The sequence below is a fragment of the Spinacia oleracea genome, chromosome 2 (genome assembly GCF_020520425.1).
Source record: "Spinacia oleracea cultivar Varoflay chromosome 2, BTI_SOV_V1, whole genome shotgun sequence".
Lineage (NCBI taxonomy): Eukaryota > Viridiplantae > Streptophyta > Magnoliopsida > Caryophyllales > Amaranthaceae > Spinacia > Spinacia oleracea.
In genome coordinates, this window is record NC_079488.1 from 24,506,370 (window position 1) to 24,530,375 (window position 24,006).

General features: G+C 35.0%; 2 protein-coding genes and 1 long non-coding RNA gene across 3 annotated transcripts; all 3 read left to right on the forward strand.

Moving 5' to 3' along the window:
- Nucleotides 1-3,961: 3,961 nt before the first annotated feature.
- LOC130466834 (uncharacterized) lies at nt 3,962-5,902 on the forward strand. The gene is made up of 3 exons (XR_008926975.1): nt 3,962-4,375; nt 4,480-4,567; nt 5,099-5,902. It is a non-coding gene; the product is annotated as an uncharacterized lncRNA (long non-coding RNA).
- Nucleotides 5,903-20,002: 14,100 nt separating this feature from the next.
- LOC110775303 (uncharacterized) lies at nt 20,003-21,654 on the forward strand. Its single transcript, XM_021979912.1, has 3 exons — nt 20,003-20,149; nt 20,241-20,424; nt 20,525-21,654. The coding sequence occupies exons 1-3, from the start codon at nt 20,003-20,005 to the stop codon at nt 21,652-21,654; spliced, it is 1,461 nt and encodes a 486-aa protein (XP_021835604.1).
- Nucleotides 21,655-21,691: 37 nt separating this feature from the next.
- LOC110775304 (uncharacterized) lies at nt 21,692-23,593 on the forward strand. The gene has a single exon (XM_021979913.2). It carries the CDS (start codon nt 21,692-21,694, stop codon nt 23,591-23,593), a length of 1,902 nt encoding a protein of 633 aa, XP_021835605.2.
- The last annotated feature ends 413 nt before the right edge of the window (nt 23,594-24,006 follow it).

The following is a 24,006-nucleotide window of genomic DNA, read 5'->3' on the forward strand; positions in this document are numbered from 1 at the left end:
AAATGGCACACTACACGAAGAGGTCTACATGGCTCAACCCCCGGGCTATGTTGATACGGCCAATCCTACACATGTGTGCAAGTTAAAGAAAGCTATTTACGGCCTCAAGCAGGCCCCTAGAGCCTGGTACAATGAGCTTACCACATTTCTCACCTCTCAAGGATTCAAGCGTGCCCTCTCGGACACATCTCTCTTCATCCTTGATCATCCATCTTCACCCATTTATCTTGTCGTTTATGTTGATGATATTATTGTCACAGGGCCTCATGCTTCCAACATTGACCTGTTTATTCAAAAATTGTCTAACAGGTTTGCTCTCAAAGACCTTGGTTCTCTATCATACTTCTTGGGCGTTGAAGTTGTGCCCACCGAGGAAGGTCTATTCCTTAGTCAAAGGAAGTATATTGTTGAACTTCTTGAGAAAATGGGTATGTTGGACTCCAAGTCAGCTCCTACTCCTATGTCTCCTGCCCAAACTCTTTCAGCAACTCAAGGTGTTACCTTTGATGTTCCTAAAGACTACCGTGCTGCTGTGGGTGGTCTTCAGTACCTCACACTAACTCGGCCCGATGTTGCATACACGTTAAATAAATTGTCTCAGTTTATGCACATGCCTACAACTGCTCATTGGTCGGCTCTGAAACGTCTCATGCGTTACCTAAGTGGCACTCTTGACAAAGGTCTCATGATTTACAAAGCTTCTCCTCCCATCTTACATGGCTTCTCGGATGCCGATTGGGCAGGTAACAAAGACGACTACACGTCAACCATGGGACACGTGATCTTCTTGGGTCGAACACCGTTAACTTGGATGTCAAAGAAACAGAAGACTCTAGCCCGATCCTCCACGGAGGCTGAGTACAAGGCTGTGGCTGCCACCACTGCTGAAATTATGTGGGTGCAAAATTTGTTACAAGAACTTGGTGTTACAATAGCTAATGTGCCAGTCATTTATTGTGATAACTTGGGGGCAACTCATTTAAGCGCTAATCCTGTATTTCATTCAAGAATGAAACACTTAGCTCTGGCATTTCATTTCATCAGAGAGCAAGTTCAAGAAGGCAAACTAAGGGTCACACACGTACCAAGTGGTGACCAGCTTGCGGGCTTCCTCACGAAGCCCCTGTCCAGACCGCGACTCGATACTCTTCTAGCCAAGATCGGTCTACTCGATCATCCGTTGACCGTCTTGCGGGGGCATGATAAGGATAAGCTTGAACATAACTAATGATAAGCACGAATATGTTTGTTACATATTCTGTAAAGATATTCTCAACCATATATTCTTTCTTCCTTGCATTTAGGAGTTAATAGTTATCATTAGTCTCTGTACCAACCTTGTACTATATATACTTTGTTTACTGTGAATACAAATTATCAATCCTTCAACTCTTATATGACGTAGGCTCAAGCTGTGTCTAGTCTAGGGGGTCGGTACTAACTATTTCCAAATAACATATAGGCTCGACACAAAGCACAAACGTACATGACCTATAACCACTTTACCTATAATCCTATATTTCGTTGGTCTATAAAAATAAACATAAAATGGAACATTTAATTAGTTTAAAAAAAACACCATGATGTCTAGAATGAGTAGGAATATAAGATGATAATTCACTTATATTTATCCCAGAAATGCACATCCTTAAATTTCTCAAAATATTAAATAAGTGACGTTTAGTTTTTTTAATTTTCCCTTTAAAACCCTACAAGGAGTGGATCAATAGAGATGGACTACGAAAGGAGAGTTATATAATTAAATAAATAGTCTTATGTTTATGAAAGCATAACGCATATACAAAAAGGCACATTTAAATAAGTATAACACTTAATAACGTAGGGTTAGACTTTGTTTTGTTCCCTTATTTACCCTTATTTTAGGAAAATTAAGATAAATTTATACACGTTTATTTAAGTTTAAATAAATTTAGATAATAGAAGTTCAGGAAAAATGAGGATTACTCAAGTAAAATTATAATTAAAATAAGTTTTTATATGTTCAAATAAGTCTAGATAAGATAAATTTAGAAAAAATAAAATAAGTGAAAATCAAGTGAATAAAACACACCTAAGTAAAATGCAGATGATTCTGCTCTTTTTTCATTTCTAAAGTGGAGTTCGATACTTGATTGATTCATGAATCTTTTCACAGTTCCATTGGACCTACTAAGAAGTTTAGCATGTTTATGAGCATCACATATGGGAGCATGTCCTAGCAACTTCCAAAACAATGTTTAAATTTTTAATTTTTAATTAGTATTATTTTGACGTGAAATTTTAAAAAGTGGGTAGATTTGTTGAAAATTTAATTAATTAGGCAAAACAGCATTATATTTGATGTGGTTAATACATGGTCTCTATTTACTTCTTCCGTTCTTTTTTAGATGAAACAATTATTTATGCACGTTTTGTTAATACACGATTTCAAACATTAATATTTCCAGTTATGGATAAGAAAAAGAGAAAATTGTTTTTTACCACCTAAAAAATCAAAAATTTATTTTTTACCACCAAAAAAATTAAAACTTGTTTTTTACCACCTGAAAACAGAAAAAAAGATGAAATCCTTAGGTGGGGCTTACTAATTCAATTTCCGTCCAATTTTATACACTTTCTATGCGATTTTATTTAACTCCTTCACCCTCCTCTTTTCATTTCCATTGAATTTTGTTAATTTTGTGAATTAATGAGAGAAAAAAATCATGCGAATTCATAAAAAAAATGAAGTATGATAAGAGAATAGAGCTAAATACATGAAATCGTGGAAGAAGATAAAATATTAGATTTATTACCGTCATTGTGACCCTCCACACAACGGTTTCATCTATTTTTCCATTTTTAGTTGGTAAAAAACAAGTTCTAAATTGTTTTTATGTGGTAAAATACAAGTTTTAGTTTTTTATGTGGTAAAAAATAAATTTTTGAACTTTTTAGGTGGTAAAAAACCATTTGTCCTAAGAAAAAAGTTACTCTATATTAAAAGATATTTTTTTCTTACTTTCCAAAAAAATATGTGTTTTCTTAAGTATAAATCACTAAAGAAAGTCAGATGAACTTATGTGAATAGTGTCAAACTCTAATTGTGTTATCTAATAAGAAACGAAGGAAGTATAAAATAATAATTATTAGAACAACAAGACATAGGCCCCCTTTGCATTATACTCATGTTGGTAATTAATGGTAATTATAATACAAAAGGTCTTGCGCGCACAAGGTGTACAATAAATTTATTGTACACCAAGATAACTTTAACCATTTTCTTTGTAACTTTAACCTAGTTTTGATTAACTTTTATATTAGTAAAAAAAATTGATAGATAAATATTTTAAATGGTTAAATGATTAATTTTATACATTATTAGTGATTTTGAAGAAATAAGTTTTACTAAAATGAAAAAAAATTATCACTTAAAAATAGATAACTTTTACATATATAAGCTTAACTTTTAAGCATTTTGGGTTAACTTTTACTTTGGTGTACAATATTTATTGTACACCCATTGTAAATAAGAATTTGTGATTATAATAATAATGTTTTAAGCAAATTGCAAATATGTAAGTATTTTAGTATTTTTAGTTATACTTTTCAGTTTTCATATTCGGGGTTTTATTGTAGCTCAAATTTCTACTTTTCGGACACGATCATCTCTATTTATTTTCCGTACAAAGGTCTATCCTTTATATATGTGCTTTACATAGAAGTTAAGCATAAATTATATCAAATATAAAATTTTGTACGTCGAATATTATTTGCAATAAGATATATGAATTTCGGATTGACACAAAATTTCCACTTTAAAGAGAAGAGGTGTTTTTGGTTGTAATTGTTGAGGGTCCTAAGTTATTTACACAAATTGTGATACAGAATTACAATTGAGAAATTTTGTGCAATCACGTCAAAACCGCGTAAAACACCTAAATGCCCGTAATTTAACTAGACTCGCACTAATACGCAAATTTTAAAACTAAATTAAAAACAAAATTATTGTTCTTCTTTTTCAAAACAACATATATTTTTTCCTCAAAAAAAAAACATATATTTAATCACGTATTACCCGCTAGGGGAAAAAGATCAATACCCAACTATCTAGCTAACTACCTAACACACTAAAAAAATTAAAATAAAATAAAATAAAAACTACCTAAGAAAATAAAAACTACCCATGAATTGCGTAATACTCCTACATTAACTATCTAGGAAAAAACTGCCCATGATATAATAAGAACTGCAACTTCTACTTCCCACTAAAAGAACAATAAAAGGTAAGTAATGCAAAATCAAAGTCATATCTATGGTGTAAATAACTAACCCATAAACTTATAAACTCATGTTTGACGCCATCATACCTCCTTCCTTCGTGAATTGCTATGAAGTATTAGCCTATTTCCTTTTACGTATTAATGTGGTTTCTATGGTTAGCTCCTATGTTTTAATGTAGTTTTATTTTGTTATTAATGAGAATTTCCTTATTTTCAGTTACCATTGTCGATCGTCAGTTGAGGAGAGTTATTGGGACAATATTTAGAGCAATTGACGAAGAACGATCTAGGTTATTTGACGAGAGGTATGTTTCTTATTCTATTTGAAAATTTTAGGTACTTACTAGTCGGGTACGTGTTTTGGTTGTATTGGTGATTTGGATTAAGGAATAAAATAAACCTTAGTGATTTGTTTATGGAAATGTTTAGTGTTTTGTTTCCCTGACATTCACAACGGAAGCCAAAAATATTAGCAGTTGGGCAAGAATCATATACGAAGTATAACATAAGAAACATATATTTGAGCACTTTTCCTGTTTGCAATATAATCATCGTCAAAAGCACTCACATCTTAAGGAATAATGTACACAATTAGAACAATCTAAGATTATCAACTATGAGGCTAATGAAGTCAACTATGTATTAATGTGTACATCCCCCTCAAAAAAAAAAAATGTATTAATGTGTACACAATTATGTACACAATTAGAATAATCTAATATTTAACGCGATTTTTTATTTTCTTTTATGTATTAATGTGATTTCCATGGTTAGCTCCTATGTTTTAATGTAAAGCTTTATTTTTTGTTATTAATGGAGACTTTCCTTATTTTCAGTTACCATTGTCAATTATTATTGAGGAGTGCTATTGGGACAATATTCGGAGCAATTGACGAAGAAAGATCTGGGTTATTTGGTGAGAGGTACGAAAATTTTAGGTACTTATTGGCCAGGTGTTTTCGTTGTTTTGGTAATTTGTATTAAAGAATAAACTAAACCTTAGTGATTTACTTAGGCACTAAGTAGCACCTGGCGGTGATAATTATCGAGCAATAGCATACCTACGAATGACAGTAACCTTAGTGATTTAAAAATAGCCTCATAGTTGACTTCATTAAGTAGCACCTGGCGGTGATAATTAAAAATAACCTCTTTGGCTCTTTGCCATGACATCCAACAAACTACCTGATATTATGGTATATCAAATACAAGCAATAGAAGGACCAAGGTGCCAACAAACTGAAACAAGTAGATGGTTTATCCATCAATTGAAAAGGCATTTTGGGAGCTGTCAAGTGGAATCATGTTTATCTTAATACACAATCCAATTTGGAGTTGAAGTTTGATACGACGTACTTAACTTAAAGATGTGGTTGAATTACCACCGTGTCATATATGTTTCCTCATTAAAAATTGTAAAAGTATAAATGTAAGAATATAATACTCCTTCCGTTTTTCTAAATTTTACTCACTTATTATTTATGGGGTCGCTCTTATAAAACTAAAATCATAAAACTAAAAATATTAGCCTGATCGAGATATATTTTTGGATATGATTCATTATATATTTTCAAAATATTAGCTTTAGAAACCACGTAAAATAAAACTGAGTAGAAGGAAAACAAAATGAAGGAGGTATAATTTGCTGTAACTATAAAAGCCTCGTACTGAAGGAAATAATGCCCTTGGTCCAAGTATGCATTCTATGTTAAGTCTAATAAATGCGGTTCAGTATTAATTAACAAGTTAATAATTCAGTGAGATCAAGTGAGCTGAATGCCTAGCTAGAGGCCGCTTCAGTTCAAGTGGAATTAATGATATTAGTCCACAGCTTACTCTTGACTGAACCCGTAGGGTCACACAAATAGTACGTAAACGGATCAAGTATTTAATGGCATTAGATACTCCATCTATGGATATTCGGAATCGACGGATCTTGGTTTCAGTGGGAGCTGAGATCGTCACAAGCAAGAAATGAATACTCCGGAAACGATGATATTGCCGGAAACGGAAATATGGATCGTATCGGAAATATAAATATTATCCAAGTCGTAGATGTTGCCGGAAACGGATACATGGTACGTATCGGAAAATATTATCAGAAAATGGAAATATTGCCAGAATCGGAAATATTGCCGGAAACGGAAATATTGTCAGAATCGGAAATATTATCGTAATCGGAAAATAATTCCGGAAACGGAAATATTAAATATTTGTTCGAAACGGAAATTGATTCCGGAATCGGAAATATTAAATATTGTTCGTATCGGAAATGAATTCCGGAATCGGGAATTTAATCGGAAGCGTATCATACGAATTAGCATCGGACGAGGCCCGCTAGACGAAGGCCCAGCACGAAGCCAGGCCGTCGCCCAGCGAGCCAACGCACACCAGCGCACGCCAAGCCTCGACCAGGCCCAGCGCAAGGCCAGGCCCAGCCAAGGCCTTGGGCGCGCGCGCGCAGAGCGCAGCAATGGGCCGAGCGCTGTGCGCCTAGCGTGGGCCGCAAGGCTTGCGCGGGTGTACGGTGCTCGTGCATTGCTTGTGCGGGAATCCTGAAGCAATCAGGATTCGAAGTGTGATTAAATCCTAAAACTATTAGATAATGATTATTTAATTAGAGTCCTAGTAGGGTTATAATTAAATAAATTAGTATCCTAATAGGATTCCAAAACCCTTTCCATAACTCTATTAATACGTGCCTAGGGTCACATATTTTAACAGATTATTCAAGTATTCAAAGTGAGTTTTTGAGAGAAAATTCAGACACATTTCTTACCTAAGAGTGCCGAAAATCTTTAGTACCTTAAGGGAGATTCTAGTTGGTCAATCTTAAGGCGGATCCGGACGTGCTGTGGACTATCTACGGAGGGACGACACTTGGAGTCCTAAAGACTTGTTCTTGTTCGGTTCGGGCGCAGCTAGGGAAGGCACGCAACAAAGAGTATGCATCTAAACTATGCTATATGATTATGTGTAAATAATATGTATTCCTGGCTAAATGGTTTTTCCGCATGATTTATGAATTGTCATATGTATCATAACCTAACAGTGGTATCAGAGCCCCTTATTATTTTCATAATCTAAATTGCATGAACATGGTTAAATATTACAAATTTGCATGAATTAAAAGGGGTGATTAATTTTCGTAATTGTTAATTAATTGCAAATTGCGTTTATTTAATTATACGTACGCAGTTTTTCGGCAGTTTCTTCGTTACTCATCCAAATCGAGTGATTTTTGTGTCAATTCCGCATGTAAAAGGCATTCTAAAATTTTGACATAAACAATATTTTTCTGCCGAACCGAGAATTCTCAAATTCGAAGCCTAACTATGACTTTTCGAAGGTTTTAGTTTTTCGAATGCAAAATTTCGTAAATTTAAGATGTTAAATTAAATATTTGCGATTCTTGTTGATAAATCTTGAATTTTTGATTGACCTACTGTATATGTTTAACAAGTTTGAATGCCTAGCCTTGTTAATTATGCAATCTAATTTGTAATTATGATTAATTTGTTGAAAATTAGAATAATTTAGAATTAATTTGATTTTCATAATTAATTATAATTTAATTAGAAACCTATGATTAAAAACCACCATAAAAATTGTAAATTTATGATAAATTTTAAATTTTTATGACCTAGGCTTGAATCCATAATAATCGGAAATCAATTGAATAATAAATTTTCGATTTTTCGCCCTAAAATTATGAAATTAATATTATTTATTAATTTGTCATTAATTTTAAATATAAATTTTAAATTTTTTATGCGATTCGTTCATATAACTTGCACGCACAAAGCAATGGACGCTTCGTGTTACCCTTAAGGGGTGTTGTATAGTGCGGGCATGCGACGACCAGCAAGGGAGCTCGTCGCCCGTGCGGCACGAATGCAATGAGCAGGGGCATGGTGCACGAGCACAAGGCAGTAGCCCTGTCTTGTGTCGTGGGCCACGAGCTATGGACGAATGGGCATGGGCGAAGGCAAGGCACGGCAGTCGCGTGTGGGCAGCAAGCGAGCTGCGCCACAACGCGCACTGCCTCGCGCAAGCGCGTGCAGCGAGCGCAAGCTCGCGTGCCACGAGCGCTGCGCCCAGCGTCGATCGCGCGCAGCGAGCGATGGCTCGCGTGCATCGAGCGCTGGCGCGCGCGCAGCGAGCACCACTTGTGCGATGGCTTGCGATGGAAGATGCAGCAGCTATGCAACGAGCGCATGGGCTGCGCGCACATGGCCAGCGATGGTTGTGTGCGAGTGGCCCATGGGCGTGCGATGCGTAGGGTGTTTGCGTTGCGATTAGATCGTTTTGAATGTTTAATTTGAAATTTTTCAGTTTACGTAATTTTAATTAATTTTAAAATTAATAATTTAAATTATTTTCTTGGATTTTAATTTTGAATATTGTAATTATAATAAATTTTATTTATTCTAATTATTTTACTAAAATTAAAATCATGAATTAATTTAAATACGACTGAAATTAAATTAAACTTTTTGGATTCACTTATAAATTCATATGAGCTTTAAATTTTAATTAAATTTGTATGTTTCCGGTTAGACTAGAAATACATTTTTATGTTTAAAATTAGTAAAGCATATAAATTTATTGGTTTAAGTGGGAGCGCTTTTTAGTCATAAACTCTTGATTAGGTCTACAAATCCTTAAGGTTAAAACAACTTGATTAGAATTAATAAGGACTGAATAATTGGTAGATTATTGGTGCCCTTGATTAATTGCTGCAAATGTTTACGTGATGCATAATGTGTTTTACTAACCAGCTATGTGGGCCATTCATGATAATGAATGGGTGAATGGTATATATTGTATATGTACTGTTTTGCAGGTTATGAAGTGACTAGTATGGCCCAAATAGGATAGAAAATATGGTCTGCGTACCATTAATTTGAATGTAATTGGTCTAAAGTACCAAAGTCGTTTTTCAAATTCAAATATGGTCTGCGTACCATCAAATAGTTGTAATTAGTTTTAATTATAGCTTATCCTATTTGAAGAAAATGGTGCCTCCCACGGAGATTTTCAAGACGGACTTTGAAGTCAAAGCTTCAAGATGAAGTCGGGCCATACTAGATCACATTTATCTTATGCATGTTTTAAGTTATTTATTGCTTTAAATATGTCTTAATTATGCATAAGATTGTGGCTTGATTATGTTGCATGATTAAGGATTTTAGTTCACTTAAAATCTAACCAACATAGTAAGAGCCTTAAGTTCCAAACTTAAAAATTGAGTTAAAAGGTGCCATGCCAAAATATACACTTGCTTGGATATCCTTTACATCAATCTAGTAATAGTTTTCGCTCAGCGAGGTGTTACTTATTGGTCCTAAAGGGGCAAGGTACACAAATAATTGTGAGTACATGTTAGTTTTGGTGAAACTCAACGATATAAGTAAGGAGTCCTTTTATGTCGTGGCAAAATCGATAGGTTTACCTAATAAGTTCTTAGACGTACCTAGGGGTGTGCATAAATTGACCTGAACCTGAATCCGGTCCGGAACCGGATCTGAATTGTCCGGTCCGGTCCGGACAGGTTGATTTAGGACCGGACACCGGTCTTTAAAAATAAGCGATTCCGGATTCCGGTCTAAACCGGACAAAAACCGGAAAAATCCGGTTTAAACCGGAAATCCGGTTAAGATATTGTGTACTCCGTATTTTGGGTTTGGGTTTACTGCATGCTTTTGTATAGTCCAGCCCACATGACACCAACCTAACCTAAATACACCAACACAACCTAAATCCTAATTCTCCGCCTCATTCTCTCTCCTCAATTACCTTCCAAACCAACACATTCTCTTCTTCCACTATCAGGCTTCATCTCATCCTAACAAAATATCCATCGAAAATGGAGGAGAGATCTAAACATAAACATAATCATTTATTAAGATGAGTTGGGTAAAGAAGAACGGTGAGTCGCGACATCGAAGACGAACGGTGAAGACGAAAATGAAGGATGAACCGATGAATTTGCAGATGAAGATGGCGACATCTTATATTTTTAACGAGTCTCGTCATTATTTTGTTTTTTTTTAACTAATTTTCATTTATTGTCGTTTTGTTAGAAGATCTGGAGTATTTAACTAAATTCGGTTATACTAATTTTTTTTAGATATAGTGGTTAGAAGATTTGGATTTGAGTATCAGTTTTTGTTCATTGCAGTTTATTCTTCATTTTATTATGTTAATGTACTTTTTTCATCTTTTTGCGATTCAACGTTCCTAGTTTTTCTGGGTTGAGTTTATGTAATATCGAGGATTTTAATCAAAAGCGATTGTAGTGTTGGGCTTGTTTATCAGATTCAAATAATAATACTCTTTTTTCTCAAAATAGTCAAACAGGTCCTACCGGTCAAAAACCGGTCCGGACCTGAATTTTCCGGTCCGGACCGGTCTTGACCGGAATTATTCCGGTCCGGTCTCCGGACTAAGAAAATCTTGGATTCCGGTTCCGGACCATTCCGGATCCGGTCCGGACCGGGCCGGTTTTGGTCCGGTGAACAGCCCTAGACGTACCTATCAACCAAGAGTAGTTTCTAGACTATTAGCAAAAGGGTTTTGCTTACCTAAAATGTTTTAGAATTGAGTCGACAAACTGTGCTTAATTCTTCAATGGTTTTAGGGTCTTGGAATCATTTTATTCACACCTGCCGGAACACATAATTGGAATAAAATGCTAATGACTTGTTTAAATTGCATGATTGCTTTCATTTTCAAGTTATTATTCATGATAAATGTTTAGACTTTGCATGCTTCAATGTATGTTTTAATTATTGTTTATAATTACATATCTTGCACTGCAGTAAATCCTTTTAGAAAGGTAACAGTAAATTTCCTCAATTGGTAGTGAATCCAAGAACGATTCACGGAAATGAGAGAAAGTGAGCAATTTAAAATGTACGTTTCTTTTAGCGACTTTTATGGTTGTTTTCGAATATCAAAATCGAATGGCAAACCAATTGGTGCTTGTGAATTCAAAATACAATATAGTTTTGAGATCATAAAGCATTGAGTTTAATACGCTCAGCTTTACCAATGGTTAAACAACCTAATATCTTTGTCCATTTAATTCTCGAATGAGTCTAGTCCCTAGACATTCGAATAGATAGATGCTTAGAGAACTTTAGAAGCTTCTGGTAAGATCATCCAGTTGAAATATAATGTTCAACATAAATTAAAATGGTAAGAACTTTGTTGTAGTGACATTGGACATGTCTAAACAAAGTATAAAATTCAACACTAAAGAATTCAATTCTTAAGACTATAAGAAAGGGTACAAGAAATAGGAAAACAAAGGAACAAATGAAAGGAATTTACGATTCCGTTTCTACCTATAAGTTTATGTTTAAAGAGAAGTGACCTAGCAATCAAACTTCCTTGGTATCATATACCGCTTGAGGTTCTTACTTCGGTAATAACTCAAAGAATGGAAGCTAGGATACACTAATGACCTACAAATGGGAAATGAAGCATGGCAATGCTACATTAGTTGTAGGGTCATCTAGTTTGTTTTAAGTCCTTTCAAGGCTGGAACTAAATGGCTATTTTGTTCCATAATCAGCATACCTAAATTTCTGCTTCAAACACAGAAAGACTCACATTCATAAGAACAAAAACAATGTTTGTTTGTTTGTTTATTTGAATAAAATGGTCATTTACGGGATGAGTCAATATGCTTGATTAAAACAAACAACTCTTTAACAATAAAAACTTTACTAGGTTCAAATCAACCCCTTGATTTGAGTTCCACTAATCTTTGGCATTGTTGCTTAGACCATATCAACAAGTTAACATTCAAAAGCTCTATTTTAATGGACTTTTAAAAGTTGGTTGATTTCTAGATCAACTTAAGACAAGCTAGTCTTACTTGTTGAAAGTAACAAAAGATATGAACTATTGTTAGAACGCCTAGACGATAGAGTTCAAAGCTAAAGAAAGATTTTATGACTTTATTATTTCACATGGATTTGAGTGAATATAGGTTTATTGACTCAAATGTGATATAAGTTGAATCTGTTTGGGTAGTTCCAAGATTCAGAAGTATAAAATCCACTTGGCAAGAAATCATAAAGATCTAGGTTAGATCATGTTGATGATTACTTGAGACCAAATATGATCATCAATGATTGTGTGTTGTAATTTCACAATCTAGGTCCATAAGATATGGCATATCGTAGTTGGAATAATCGAAGTCAATTAGTACTTGATTCGATCAATGATGAATCATAAAGACTTTTCCTATAATTTCTAAAACAAAATGCTCAACTACCACCAAACTAAACCAAATTCGTCAAAGCTATTGAAAAGTAATTTCAGGATATCTTTTCAATTATATATATCTAAAGAGTTGCTAAACTCAGTGGGAGCTTAGTGTTTGTTATTCAACAAACTAAGGCCCAAGTCTAGATATATGTTTCATTGTGATTTATTCAAATGAGACACAAGGGTATTGTTTCTACCACGAATTTTTGAGAACATAATGTTTGTTTGCTCGAAATAATGTCCTTTTGGAGATTCGTTTCCAAAATGACAAGTGGGAGAAAATAGACCTCGAAAGTCTTTGAGGCGAACAACAAACATAAACGGACATTCAGGAGGCTTTTCGAAGTTCTTTAGAAAACCCGAACATGTATTCTTTAAGGACTTTAGAAGTGGCTTTAAAGAATAGACATCTCTTAGAAGACTTTACAAGTGCTTCAAGGAGAACAGAATATTCAAAGGAATTTCAAATGGCTATTGATATTCTATTGTTTGATGTTCTATACCCAAGTAGGCATAGAGTTCAAATCACTAAAACTATGCAAGTCTTCTATTAGATAGTGAAGAAACCTACAACTTGCAGTCAAACTATTATCATGTAGATTAATGAGTTTGTGACCTGTAAGAAAGCTATGACGAAACCCAGATTCCCTAAAATGGTTAGAGGCCATATATAGACTCAAATGTTTTAAATGGTTAGAGGCCATAAAACATACTCAATGTTTTGATGACAAAATTGAAATTTTGTTGATTTGCAAGAATAGTTTCACACCTATTGGTTGCAAGTTTGTTTTAAGGATAAAAAACCATCAAACATGAAATTGTGTTCACACACAAAGCTAGATTAGTTGCTAAAGGTTACAAGCAAATTCACGGCGTGGATTATGTTGAAACCTCATGCATAATCGTAATTCTCAAGTCTATAATTCAAGCAATGATTGCATATTGGTAAATATGGCAATTGGATGACGAAACGTATTCCTCAATCAAATGTTGGAATAAACTATGTACATGGTATGTCATAGGATTTGTGGATCCAAATAAATGCTCGAAAAAGAAAGCTAGCTTATAGAATCTAAGTACAGATTTAAGCAAGCAATTGGGAATTGAAATTGTATTTTAGTGAAGCTAATAAGTATTTTAGTTTCATAAAATGTACATGATTCTTATAGATATATAAGAAGTTTAGTGGGAGTACGTAAAACTTATTTGGTCCTATGTGTATCACACATATCTCTCTATTGTGAAATAACATTCAAATGCTAATGACTTAGGTTTGAAATTATTCATCAATGATGGACCAAGGCGAAACTTAGTACATACTGGGTATTAAGATCTATTTACAAAGATCTTATGATATTGTTTAGTAATGGCATTTACTAAATCAAACACGAAAGACTCCATTGGAGATATTCGATCCATATGAATAAATCTAAGTAATGAATGTTTGAACTATGTATAAGCATTTACTAAGTTAAACATCAAAGAATCTAATGAGATTCTTCACCTATATTATATGTCAAAGAATTTAGTTGGATTCAGTATCTACTGTAACTGAATGAGCTAAAGTTACATGAATAGAATTCAATTGGGAATTATTCTGCAAAAGAATTTATCATGTATATAATATAATATGAGGATCGCCAAAAACATATCGTATGACTTTCGGCATGACGAACATATACCAATCTCTATTGATCTAAGTGAAGATCAACTAGATTGAGATCAAGAACACTTATGGTACTTGAAAAGGTACATAGGAATAGTTCTTGATTCAAGGAAATAAAGATATGCTAAATATTGATGCTACACGCATAAACACTGGCAAAGGATCAAGCAAGACCCTTTGGAGTTAACCATTGATAAGGACGAGCTATAGAGCATCGTGTTTTGAAAATGGCAACATGGGTTGGAGACCATGAGTTGTTGCGTGGGAAATTAAAATAATAATTTCTATGTTCTAAGATATAGTTGGATAGTCTTCCACATATCTATGAACTGCTTGGATAGGTAAATCCAAACAAAGCATCACTAGCAACCTATACAGTTGAAGTAAAAGTAATTATTGCCTAAGAAGCAATAAAACAGGGTTGTTTAAAGTTCTTCACTGAACTTGGATAGATCACCTATCTGCTGGCTTGATGGTTCTTCATTGAAAAATGCGTAGAACCACTCTTGAAGCAAGAAAAACGTCTGCTAACTTGATGGTTCTTCATTGCAAAATGAGTAAAACCACCATCGAAGTAAGAAAGACTAGATCACATAATAAACAAACTCGAAAAGATCTTATCATCATATCTCGAAGAACATTCGATGAAAAGGATATTAAGATTGGCAAAGCATGATAACTAAACCTATGCAACAAATGAGAAGCAACACTCACGTTGTAGCACTGGAAATCAAGCATAGCTTTGAATTCCATGAAATGTTTTAAAGATGGGTTAGAGGCCCATGGTTGTAAAACAATGGGGTTGAACATTTATCATATATGAAATATATTTTCATATTCCATTTAATCTTGGTTTAGTATTAAATGATGAGTCCCTTCAATTTGACGATATATTCAAGATAGACTGTCAAGACCAGTCCTGTGACTAAGAAATGTCTATCAAGTGAACTTGAATGTCAAAGGTTGAAAATGGTCCCTAGTCGGAGTTTTCTATAAAATTGGACGCATAGAAAACGTTAGACGATTAGAATGCAAGATGACTAGTAGTTCTGTTTCTTGAACTATGTGGACATGGCAATGTCATAATCATTTGCATAGATACTTACTTTGGGAAGACTAGTATCGGACAAGACCTATGAAACTTTACTGTAAGAGATGAAAATCTGTCATAAGTAAATTTCATTAAAATTATTAGACACTAAATCCTCAATACCTGAGTGATTTGAGATTACTTGTTTGAGAACTGGTTGCTTTGACGTTGACCAACCGTCGCACCGTAAAAGGAGGCTATAAAGGCAACGCTCAGGTAATCACCTATCAAACGAAGTCTAATCTCAAGATCACAAGATTGGGATTTTCCTCCCATAAATCGGGATGAGATGCTTAAAAGTTGTACAAGGCCACTCGGAGAGCTAGAAACTGTGAAATGCATGGCCGTGCTCGGATGAATCATAGGCTATGATTATCTGTTTATTTGATCAGTTGAACTCTGAAACCGAGAAACACCTCTGGACATAATAAGGATGACAACTCTTACCTTATGTTCAAGAGCAAGCATCGAGCGACAAAGGAATTAGGAAATGCACACTTGTCCCTAAGGACAAGTGGGAGACTGAAGGAAATAATGCCCTTGGTCCAAGTATGCATTCTATGTTAAGTCTAATAAATGCGGTTCAGTATTAATTAACAAGTTAATAATTCAGTGAGATCAAGTGAGCTGAATGCCTAGCTAGAGGCCGCTTCAGTTCAAGTGGAATTAATGATATTAATCCACAGCTTACTCTTGACTGAACCCGTAGGGTCACACAAATAGTACGTAAACGGATCAAGTATTTAATGGCATTAGATACTCCATCTATGGATATTCGGAATCGACGGATCTTGGTTTCAGTGGGAGCTGAGATCGTCACAGGCAAGAAATGAATACTCCGGAAACGATGATATTGCCGGAACGGAAATATGGATCGTATCGGAAATATAAATATTATCCAAGCCGTAGATGTTGCCGGAAACGGAAACATGGTACGTATCGGAAAATATTATCGGAAAATGGAAATATTGCCAGAATCGGAAATATTGCCGGAAACGGAAATATTGTCAGAATCGGAAATATTATCGGAATCGGAAAATAATTCCGGAAACGGAAATATTAAATATTTGTTCGAAACGGAAATTGATTCCGGAATCGGAAATATTAAATATTGTTCGTATCGGAAATGAATTCCGGAATCGGGAATTTAATCGGAAGCGTATCATACGAATTAGCATCGGACGAGGCCCGCTAGACGAAGGCCCAGCACGAAGCCAGGCCGTCGCCCAGCGAGCCAACGCACACCAGCGCACGCCAAGCCTCGACCAGGCCCAGCGCAAGGCCAGGCCCAGCCAAGGCCTTGGGCGCGCGCGCGCAGAGCGCAGCAATGGGCCGAGCGCTGTGCGCCTAGCGTGGGCCGCAAGGCTTGCGCGGGTGTACGGTGCTCGTGCATTGCTTGTGCGGGAATCCTGAAGCAATCAGGATTCGAAGTGTGATTAAATCCTAAAACTATTAGATAATGATTATTTAATTAGAGTCCTAGTAGGGTTATAATTAAATAAATTAGTATCCTAATAGGATTCCAAAACCCTTTCCATAACTCTATAAATACGTGCCTAGGGTCACATATTTTAACAGATTATTCAAGTATTCAAAGTGAGTTTTTGAGAGAAAATTCAGACACATTTCTTACCTAAGAGTGCCGAAAATCTTTAGTACCTTAAGGGCGATTCTAGTTGGTCAATCTTAAGGCGGATCCGGACGTGCTGTGGACTATCTACGGAGGGACGACACTTGGATTCCTAAAGACTTGTTCTTGTTCGGTTCGGGCGCAGCTAGGGAAGGCACGCAACAAAGAGTATGCATCTAAACTATGCTATATGATTATGTGTAAATAATATGTATTCCTGGCTAAATGGTTTTTCCGCATGATTTATGAATTGTCATATGTATCATAACCTAACACGTACACTCATGGTCGATTTGGGTACATCCCCGTCGTCAGTCATGATGAGAGTTGGAGCGATTAAATCTCAACTTAAGGATTAATAATACATTAAAGTGGCACATGTGGTCACCAATTTAAAGGAGATAATACTACCAAGCACAATATTAGAGGAAGCTATCAAGACCAATTTAAAAAAAAATACGCAACTTTTGTGAAGAGAGAATATTTTGTGGAATTTAGATCTCTAGCCTTAGCTTATACCATGTTGTATATTGTTATACTTTGTGAATTGGAGTGTATTCCATTGATCATATTTATAGTGTTACAATCATTAGTCCTAATTATATTAGAAAATCTAATGTGACTAGAATTGTACAATTTATATCCTAAGAGAATTTTATAATGTCTTACACACCGGTACAATACATAGTACTTCCTCCGTTTAGAAATAGTTGCACCACTTTAACTTTCATGTTTTCCAACACACACACATTTGACCGTTAATATCTCTAATTATCTTTTAGTAAAAATATTTTTATTGAATAATTTGAAAAGTAGACATTGAGACTAATCCAACCAATTTTTTTATATTGATAACATTTATTTTTTATATATGTGTAAAAAGAGAGTTAAAGTTAATATATGAATAGTGTGTAAAGTGACTGTGGTGCAACTATTTCTAAGCAAAGGAAGTATAAGTTACTGCAATTCATTTAAAAGAATTGTGATACAAAGTAAATATTTATATGAGTATTATATTTAAAGAAAAGTTTGATATTTTTTCTAATATGTATCAATTGATATCAAAAATTTATTGTTTGCTTTATCTATGCAGAACCGTAGCAAGTATGGAAAATCAAAGGCCAAGTTCATCCGAGTACCGAAGACTAAGACGACAAAGGATGACTTCTGAACAATGTGCCCAAGAGGGCAATACTAGAAATGCTCAGAGGCGTTTGGCCTATACTGCAAGAAGGCATGCCCGGCAAAATGGCAATGCGACCGCGTTTTTAGACATTATCAATCAAGATAACTCAACTGTTGTAGGCATTACTACAAACTATATCCCCATACATACATGTGAGTTCATTGTCATAAATTTAAAAAAAATAGCATTTTACGTCCATCTTACTTATCAGAAAAATGTCTTTTTCTTACAACTTAGTTAAATGTTTTATAAGAACTTTAATTAATTATTTGTGTCTATTATATAGATTAATTAATCTCATTTTCCATAGGTGAAACATCACTATTTTACATTAACTGATCAAATGAAATACTTAGGTTTTATGTACATGTAAATCAAATCAATTTGGACTAATCATTGAATAAATCAGTATATTAAATTATACATGTTATATGTAAAAAGACGTATAATATGTAAAAACTTAATTAGTCACAAATATGAATCATAAATTAGGTTATCTGCTATGATCTGCAGGATTCGATGAGATTTAGGAAGGTTTGCTATAAAAGATAGGCATCGGGTTTATAAAAAAGAATTTCCATTGAATTAGATCTTCGATCCCCAACATAGAAAGTGTGTTATTTTTTTTATATTTTTTTGGGGAGCAAATGAAAGTAAAGAGTAAAATGTTAATTCTATCATTTTCTAATCTTTAAGTTTGATAAATTATGGAGTAATTGATACGGGTATAGATTCCTCTTTTTCATTTTAACAATGCAAAATATATAGGTTAATCATCCAAAACAAGACATTTATAGTAAAAATTGATTATATTCTTTATTTGCAAAAAAGAAAAGAAAAAGAAAGCCTTGGACCCACTAATTAATATTAACATAAATAACAACCAATACGAATATTTTATAGACATTCTCTATTTTAATCTTAAATAAATGTAATATTTATATAGAATACATATATAAAAGTATAGTTAAGATATTAACTTCTCATCTTAAATCAAATAAATTGTGATGCAGCACTACCCAATGGTCAAACTTCCATATCGCACGTGTCTACGCGTGTTGGGCAAAGTAGAAATCACAATGGTCACATAGAATTTGGGGAAAGCAGTGGCACTTCAAACACGAACCATCATGATGTCATGGTTGGGAACAATGCTCGAAGAAGAAATAGGGAAAGAGTTAATAATCAGTGTGCAATAAACTATCATGAACGAAGAGGAGTCCCAGATGTTCAATTGTCACCTCCAAGAACATGTTCTGATTGTCAAGCTCGACTTTTTCATAAAGAATCATCCCAAATTTGTTGTATGTCTGGAAAGATAAACTTGTCAATCATACCCGTTCCTGATGACCTGCTTTCTTTATACATTGATCAAACCCCAACTGGAATGAATTTCAGACAAGATATTAGAAAACTAAATCACATACATGTTTTCACTTCCATGGGTGTTCACTTAGATGAGAGCTTAGCAAATGCTCAACAAGGAGTATATACTTTCCGGGCTCAAGGTTCTATATATCATAAGATAGGTGGGTTTCTTCCTCGTGGATCAGAAGGTAGGCCACGATTCCTCCAAATGTACATATATGATACTGAGCATGAGATCGAGCATCGCCTGGCAGAGAATAACACGTTGCAACAGGATATAATACAAAAAATCAAGTCAATTCTTGATCGGTGCAATCCCTTTGTCCACAATCTTCTATTTTTAGCTCAACGTGAAGACATACAACAATGTGCACTTCGTATCCATGAACAACCTTCAGATCGACCACAATATTGTCTACCTACTGCTTCTCAAGTTGCTGCAGTTATTGTTGGTGGAGAAGAGGTTGCGAACTTGAACCCCAGAGATATTTAAGTTCAGTCAAATTCAGGCCAGTTAATGACTTTTATGGACACGGCTGGATACTATGACCCCATTCAATATCCTTTACTCTTTCCATATGGTTCTTATGGATGGTCGATTAATAGTCTTGACACTAATGGAAGAACTATTCCTTGCCGAGCTTTCTATGCCTACCTCTTTCAAGTAATATTTAATAAAACCAAACTCTTATATACATGTTTGTATATGTATATTTGTCAATGATTTTTAATCCATGGTGGTTATTTTATTGCAGATACGGCTACATGTCATATCCATCATCTTATTAGCAGGGCGATTATTCCAGCAATTTATAGTTGATAATTTTGTCAAAATTGAGGCTAATAAGCTGAGATGGCTTCGAGACCATCAAGATACCATAAGAGCTGAATTATACCAAGGCTTGCAAGATTGTTTGGATGCGGGAGAACTCAATCCAGGTATATATTTACTTACACAAAATTATCTAATTTTATTGTTAATAAGTATTTCTTTATATATGTTTCACAAAGTATATTAATCCAAACTCATGACTACCAGTAAATGCCGGTAAAAAAACTATTTTGCCTTCTTCGTTTGTTGGAAGCCCACGAGACATGAACCAACGATACCAAGATGCAATGGCATTGGTTCAACATTATGGAAAGCCTGACCTTTTTGTGACTATGACATGCAACCCAACATGGAGAGAGATTGTGGAAGAGTTATTGCCCGGTCAGACACCACAAGATCGCCCCGACTTAATCACCAGGATATTTCATGCAAAATTTGAGGAGTTTAAGAGTGATGTTGTTGACAAAAGTGCCCTTGGAAAGGTTGTGGCGTATGTTTATGTTGTTGAGTTCCAGAAAAGTGGTCTTCCACATGTCCACATGTTACTAATACTGGATGAAAATGATAAACCAAGATCACCTGAAGAATATGACAAAATTGTCAGAGCTGAGATACCTGATAGAGATGAGGAGCCACGATTATATGATGTTGTTCTTAAACATATGATCCATAAACCGTGTGGTGCTGGACGTCGAAATTCATCTTGCATGGAAAATGGAGTTTGTAAACGAAAATTTCCTAAATCATTTTCTGCAAGTACTATCCAAGGTGATAACTCTTACCCTATTTACCGTCGTCGTGGTGATCGCCCTGCAGTACCTTTGCATGAGAATAGCACAACATATGTTGATAATAAGTGGGTTGTTCCATATAATTCATGGCTTCTACTAAAGTATGATTGTCATATTAATGTAGAGATTTGTAGTAGCATCAAGTGTGTCAAATATTTATACAAATATGTGCACAAGGGTGTCGACCGTGTTTCCATGGAAGTTCGAACAGGATCAGAAAACAACGAGATTCAACAATTTGTAGATGCTAGATGGGTTTGTGCACCAGAGGCATTATGGAGAATTTATCAATTTACACTTACTCGAATGTGTCCATCTGTGGAACGATTACAACTCCACCTACAAAATCGGCAACAGATAAGGTTTAACACAAATCAATCTATTGAAGATATCCTCCAAATGCCACAAAACTCGCGAACCATGCTCACTGAATTCTTTAAGATGAATGTCTCTGATCCTGAAGCAAGGAAGTACCTTTACATAGAATTCCCTCAACATTATCGGTGGTTAACATCATCAAAAAACATGGAGAAAAAGGAGGAATAAGCAGAGAGTGATTGGAAGAATATATACTGCATCGCCAATGGAAGGAGAAAGATTTTTCTTGCGTTTTCTCTTAAATCATGTCAGAGGCCCAGAATCATTCCAACATCTTCGAACTGTCAAAGGAATTGTCTATCCTACTTTTAGAGAAGCAGCTGAAAAACAAGGTTTAATGGAGAACGATGCAAGCATTCGTGAATGTTTACTTGAAGCATCTAACTCCAAAATGCCATCATCATTGAGAAAATTATTTGTCACACTATTGGTCTATTGCCAACCAACTGGAGTTCGATCTTTATGGGATGAATTCTACCATTTCATGGCTGAAGACTACAATTTTCCATCCCCATCAAATACAAATTTGGTGCGTGACTCTGTTCTCTATGATGTAGAACGCATGTTGAAGCAATTGGGTAAGACTATCACTGATTATGACCTCCCTGATATAAGCATCCAATTAGATGGCAACATACAATTGGCCAGAGCTATACATGAAGAAGTATCCGCACTAGTGCCCCCTGAAGATGTGCATTGTGTTGAACATCTTAATGATGACCAACGTAATTCGTTTGATGTTATAATGGAAGCTATTGATGGAGATACTGGTCGATTATTCTTCATAGATGGCCCTGGTGGGACCGGTAAGACCTATTTATATCGTGCTATACTTGCAACTATTAAGCTTAGAGGACAATTTGGTCTTGCAGTAGCTAGCTCAGGTATCGCTGCCACACTATTGCATAGAGGAAAAACTGCTCATAAAACTTTTGGAATTCCGGTAACACTACATGCTTCATCGACATGGAAGTTCAGCAAACAGGATATTGAAGCACAATTAGTTAAGCATGCCGCTGTTATAATATGGGATGAAGCAACAATGACTCATAGACATGCATATGAGGCCGTTGATCGTAGTATAAGAGATTTAATGGGGGTTGACAGTCCGTTTGGTGGTAAGGTCGTAGTTTTTGGTGGAGATTTTAGACAAATCCTTCTCGTTGTACCTAAAGGAACAAAAGCACAAACCATAGATGCATGTTTGGTGAGGTCAACACTATGGAGACATGTTCAACTACTTCGCCTCAATCAGAATATGAGATCCAGAAATGATGAAGAGTTTGCAGAATTTCTTTTAAGAGTTGGTGATGGATGTGAGCCTATGGTTGATGAAAACATGATAAAGTTACCAACCTCATTGTGTGTAACAGATGGAAATCATAACTCAATTGATATCTTAGTTCACGAGATATTCCCAAGCTTAACTGAGCATGTTGGTGATGTGACTTACATGGTAGAGAGAGCTATAATAACTCCAACAAATAATGAAGCTAACATGTTGAATGAAAAGATACTCAACGAATTTGTGGGGGAAGAAAAAATTTACTACTCCTTTGACTCAGTGTCAGAAGATCGCCAAAATCTCTATCAGCCAGAATTCTTAAATTCATTGTCATTTGGCGGCCTACCACCGCATCTTCTGAGATTAAAAGTTGGTTCACCGATCATGCTATTGAGGAATATTGATGCAAGTAATGGATTGTGCAATGGGACAAGATTAATCTGTTGCCGGTTAATGGATCATGTGATTGAGGCTGAAATCTTGATCGGACACTGTAAAGGGACACGGGTGTTCATTCCACGCATTCCTTTGAAAACAGCTGAAGATGTAAAGTTGCCATTTGAAATGACTCGAAAACAGTTTCCTGTGAAATTGTGCTATGCTTTGACTATTAACAAATCTCAAGGGCAAACCATTCCTCATGTTGGTATTTATCTTCCACAACATGTTTTTAGTCATGGTCAGTTGTATGTTGCACTATCGAGAGGGACTTCCCGACAAACAACCAAAATTTTGGTTAGCAAAGGTGATATTCGAGGAAGAAATGGTGTATTCACAAAAAACGTTGTTTACAAAGAAGTTCTCTTGCCTCGAATTTCTTAACCCTAAACATTAGGTACTTTCCTTAACACTTTGTGTGTAACTATTTGTATACCTTTTGTGAGTTTTATTAACATTTTTTAAATAACCAATGATTATTCTTATTAGGGAGCAAGATTGACATCTAGAAGAAAACAAGGTGTTTGGAACAAAAATCCTCACACAATTTCCGAAGGATGATGGTTGTAAATTTAATATAAGTTACTTATTTCATTGTCGTCAAGTCTGTATATTTGGCACACATTACTTACTTAAGATTTTATTCATACATTTTGAATTTAGTTATAATTTCTTATATTGTGCACGCATTGCGTGCAAATCTTACCTTGTTAGTTTAAAAAAAACACCATGATGCCTAGAATGAGTAGGAATATAAGATGATAATTCACTTATATTTATCCCAGAAATGCACATCC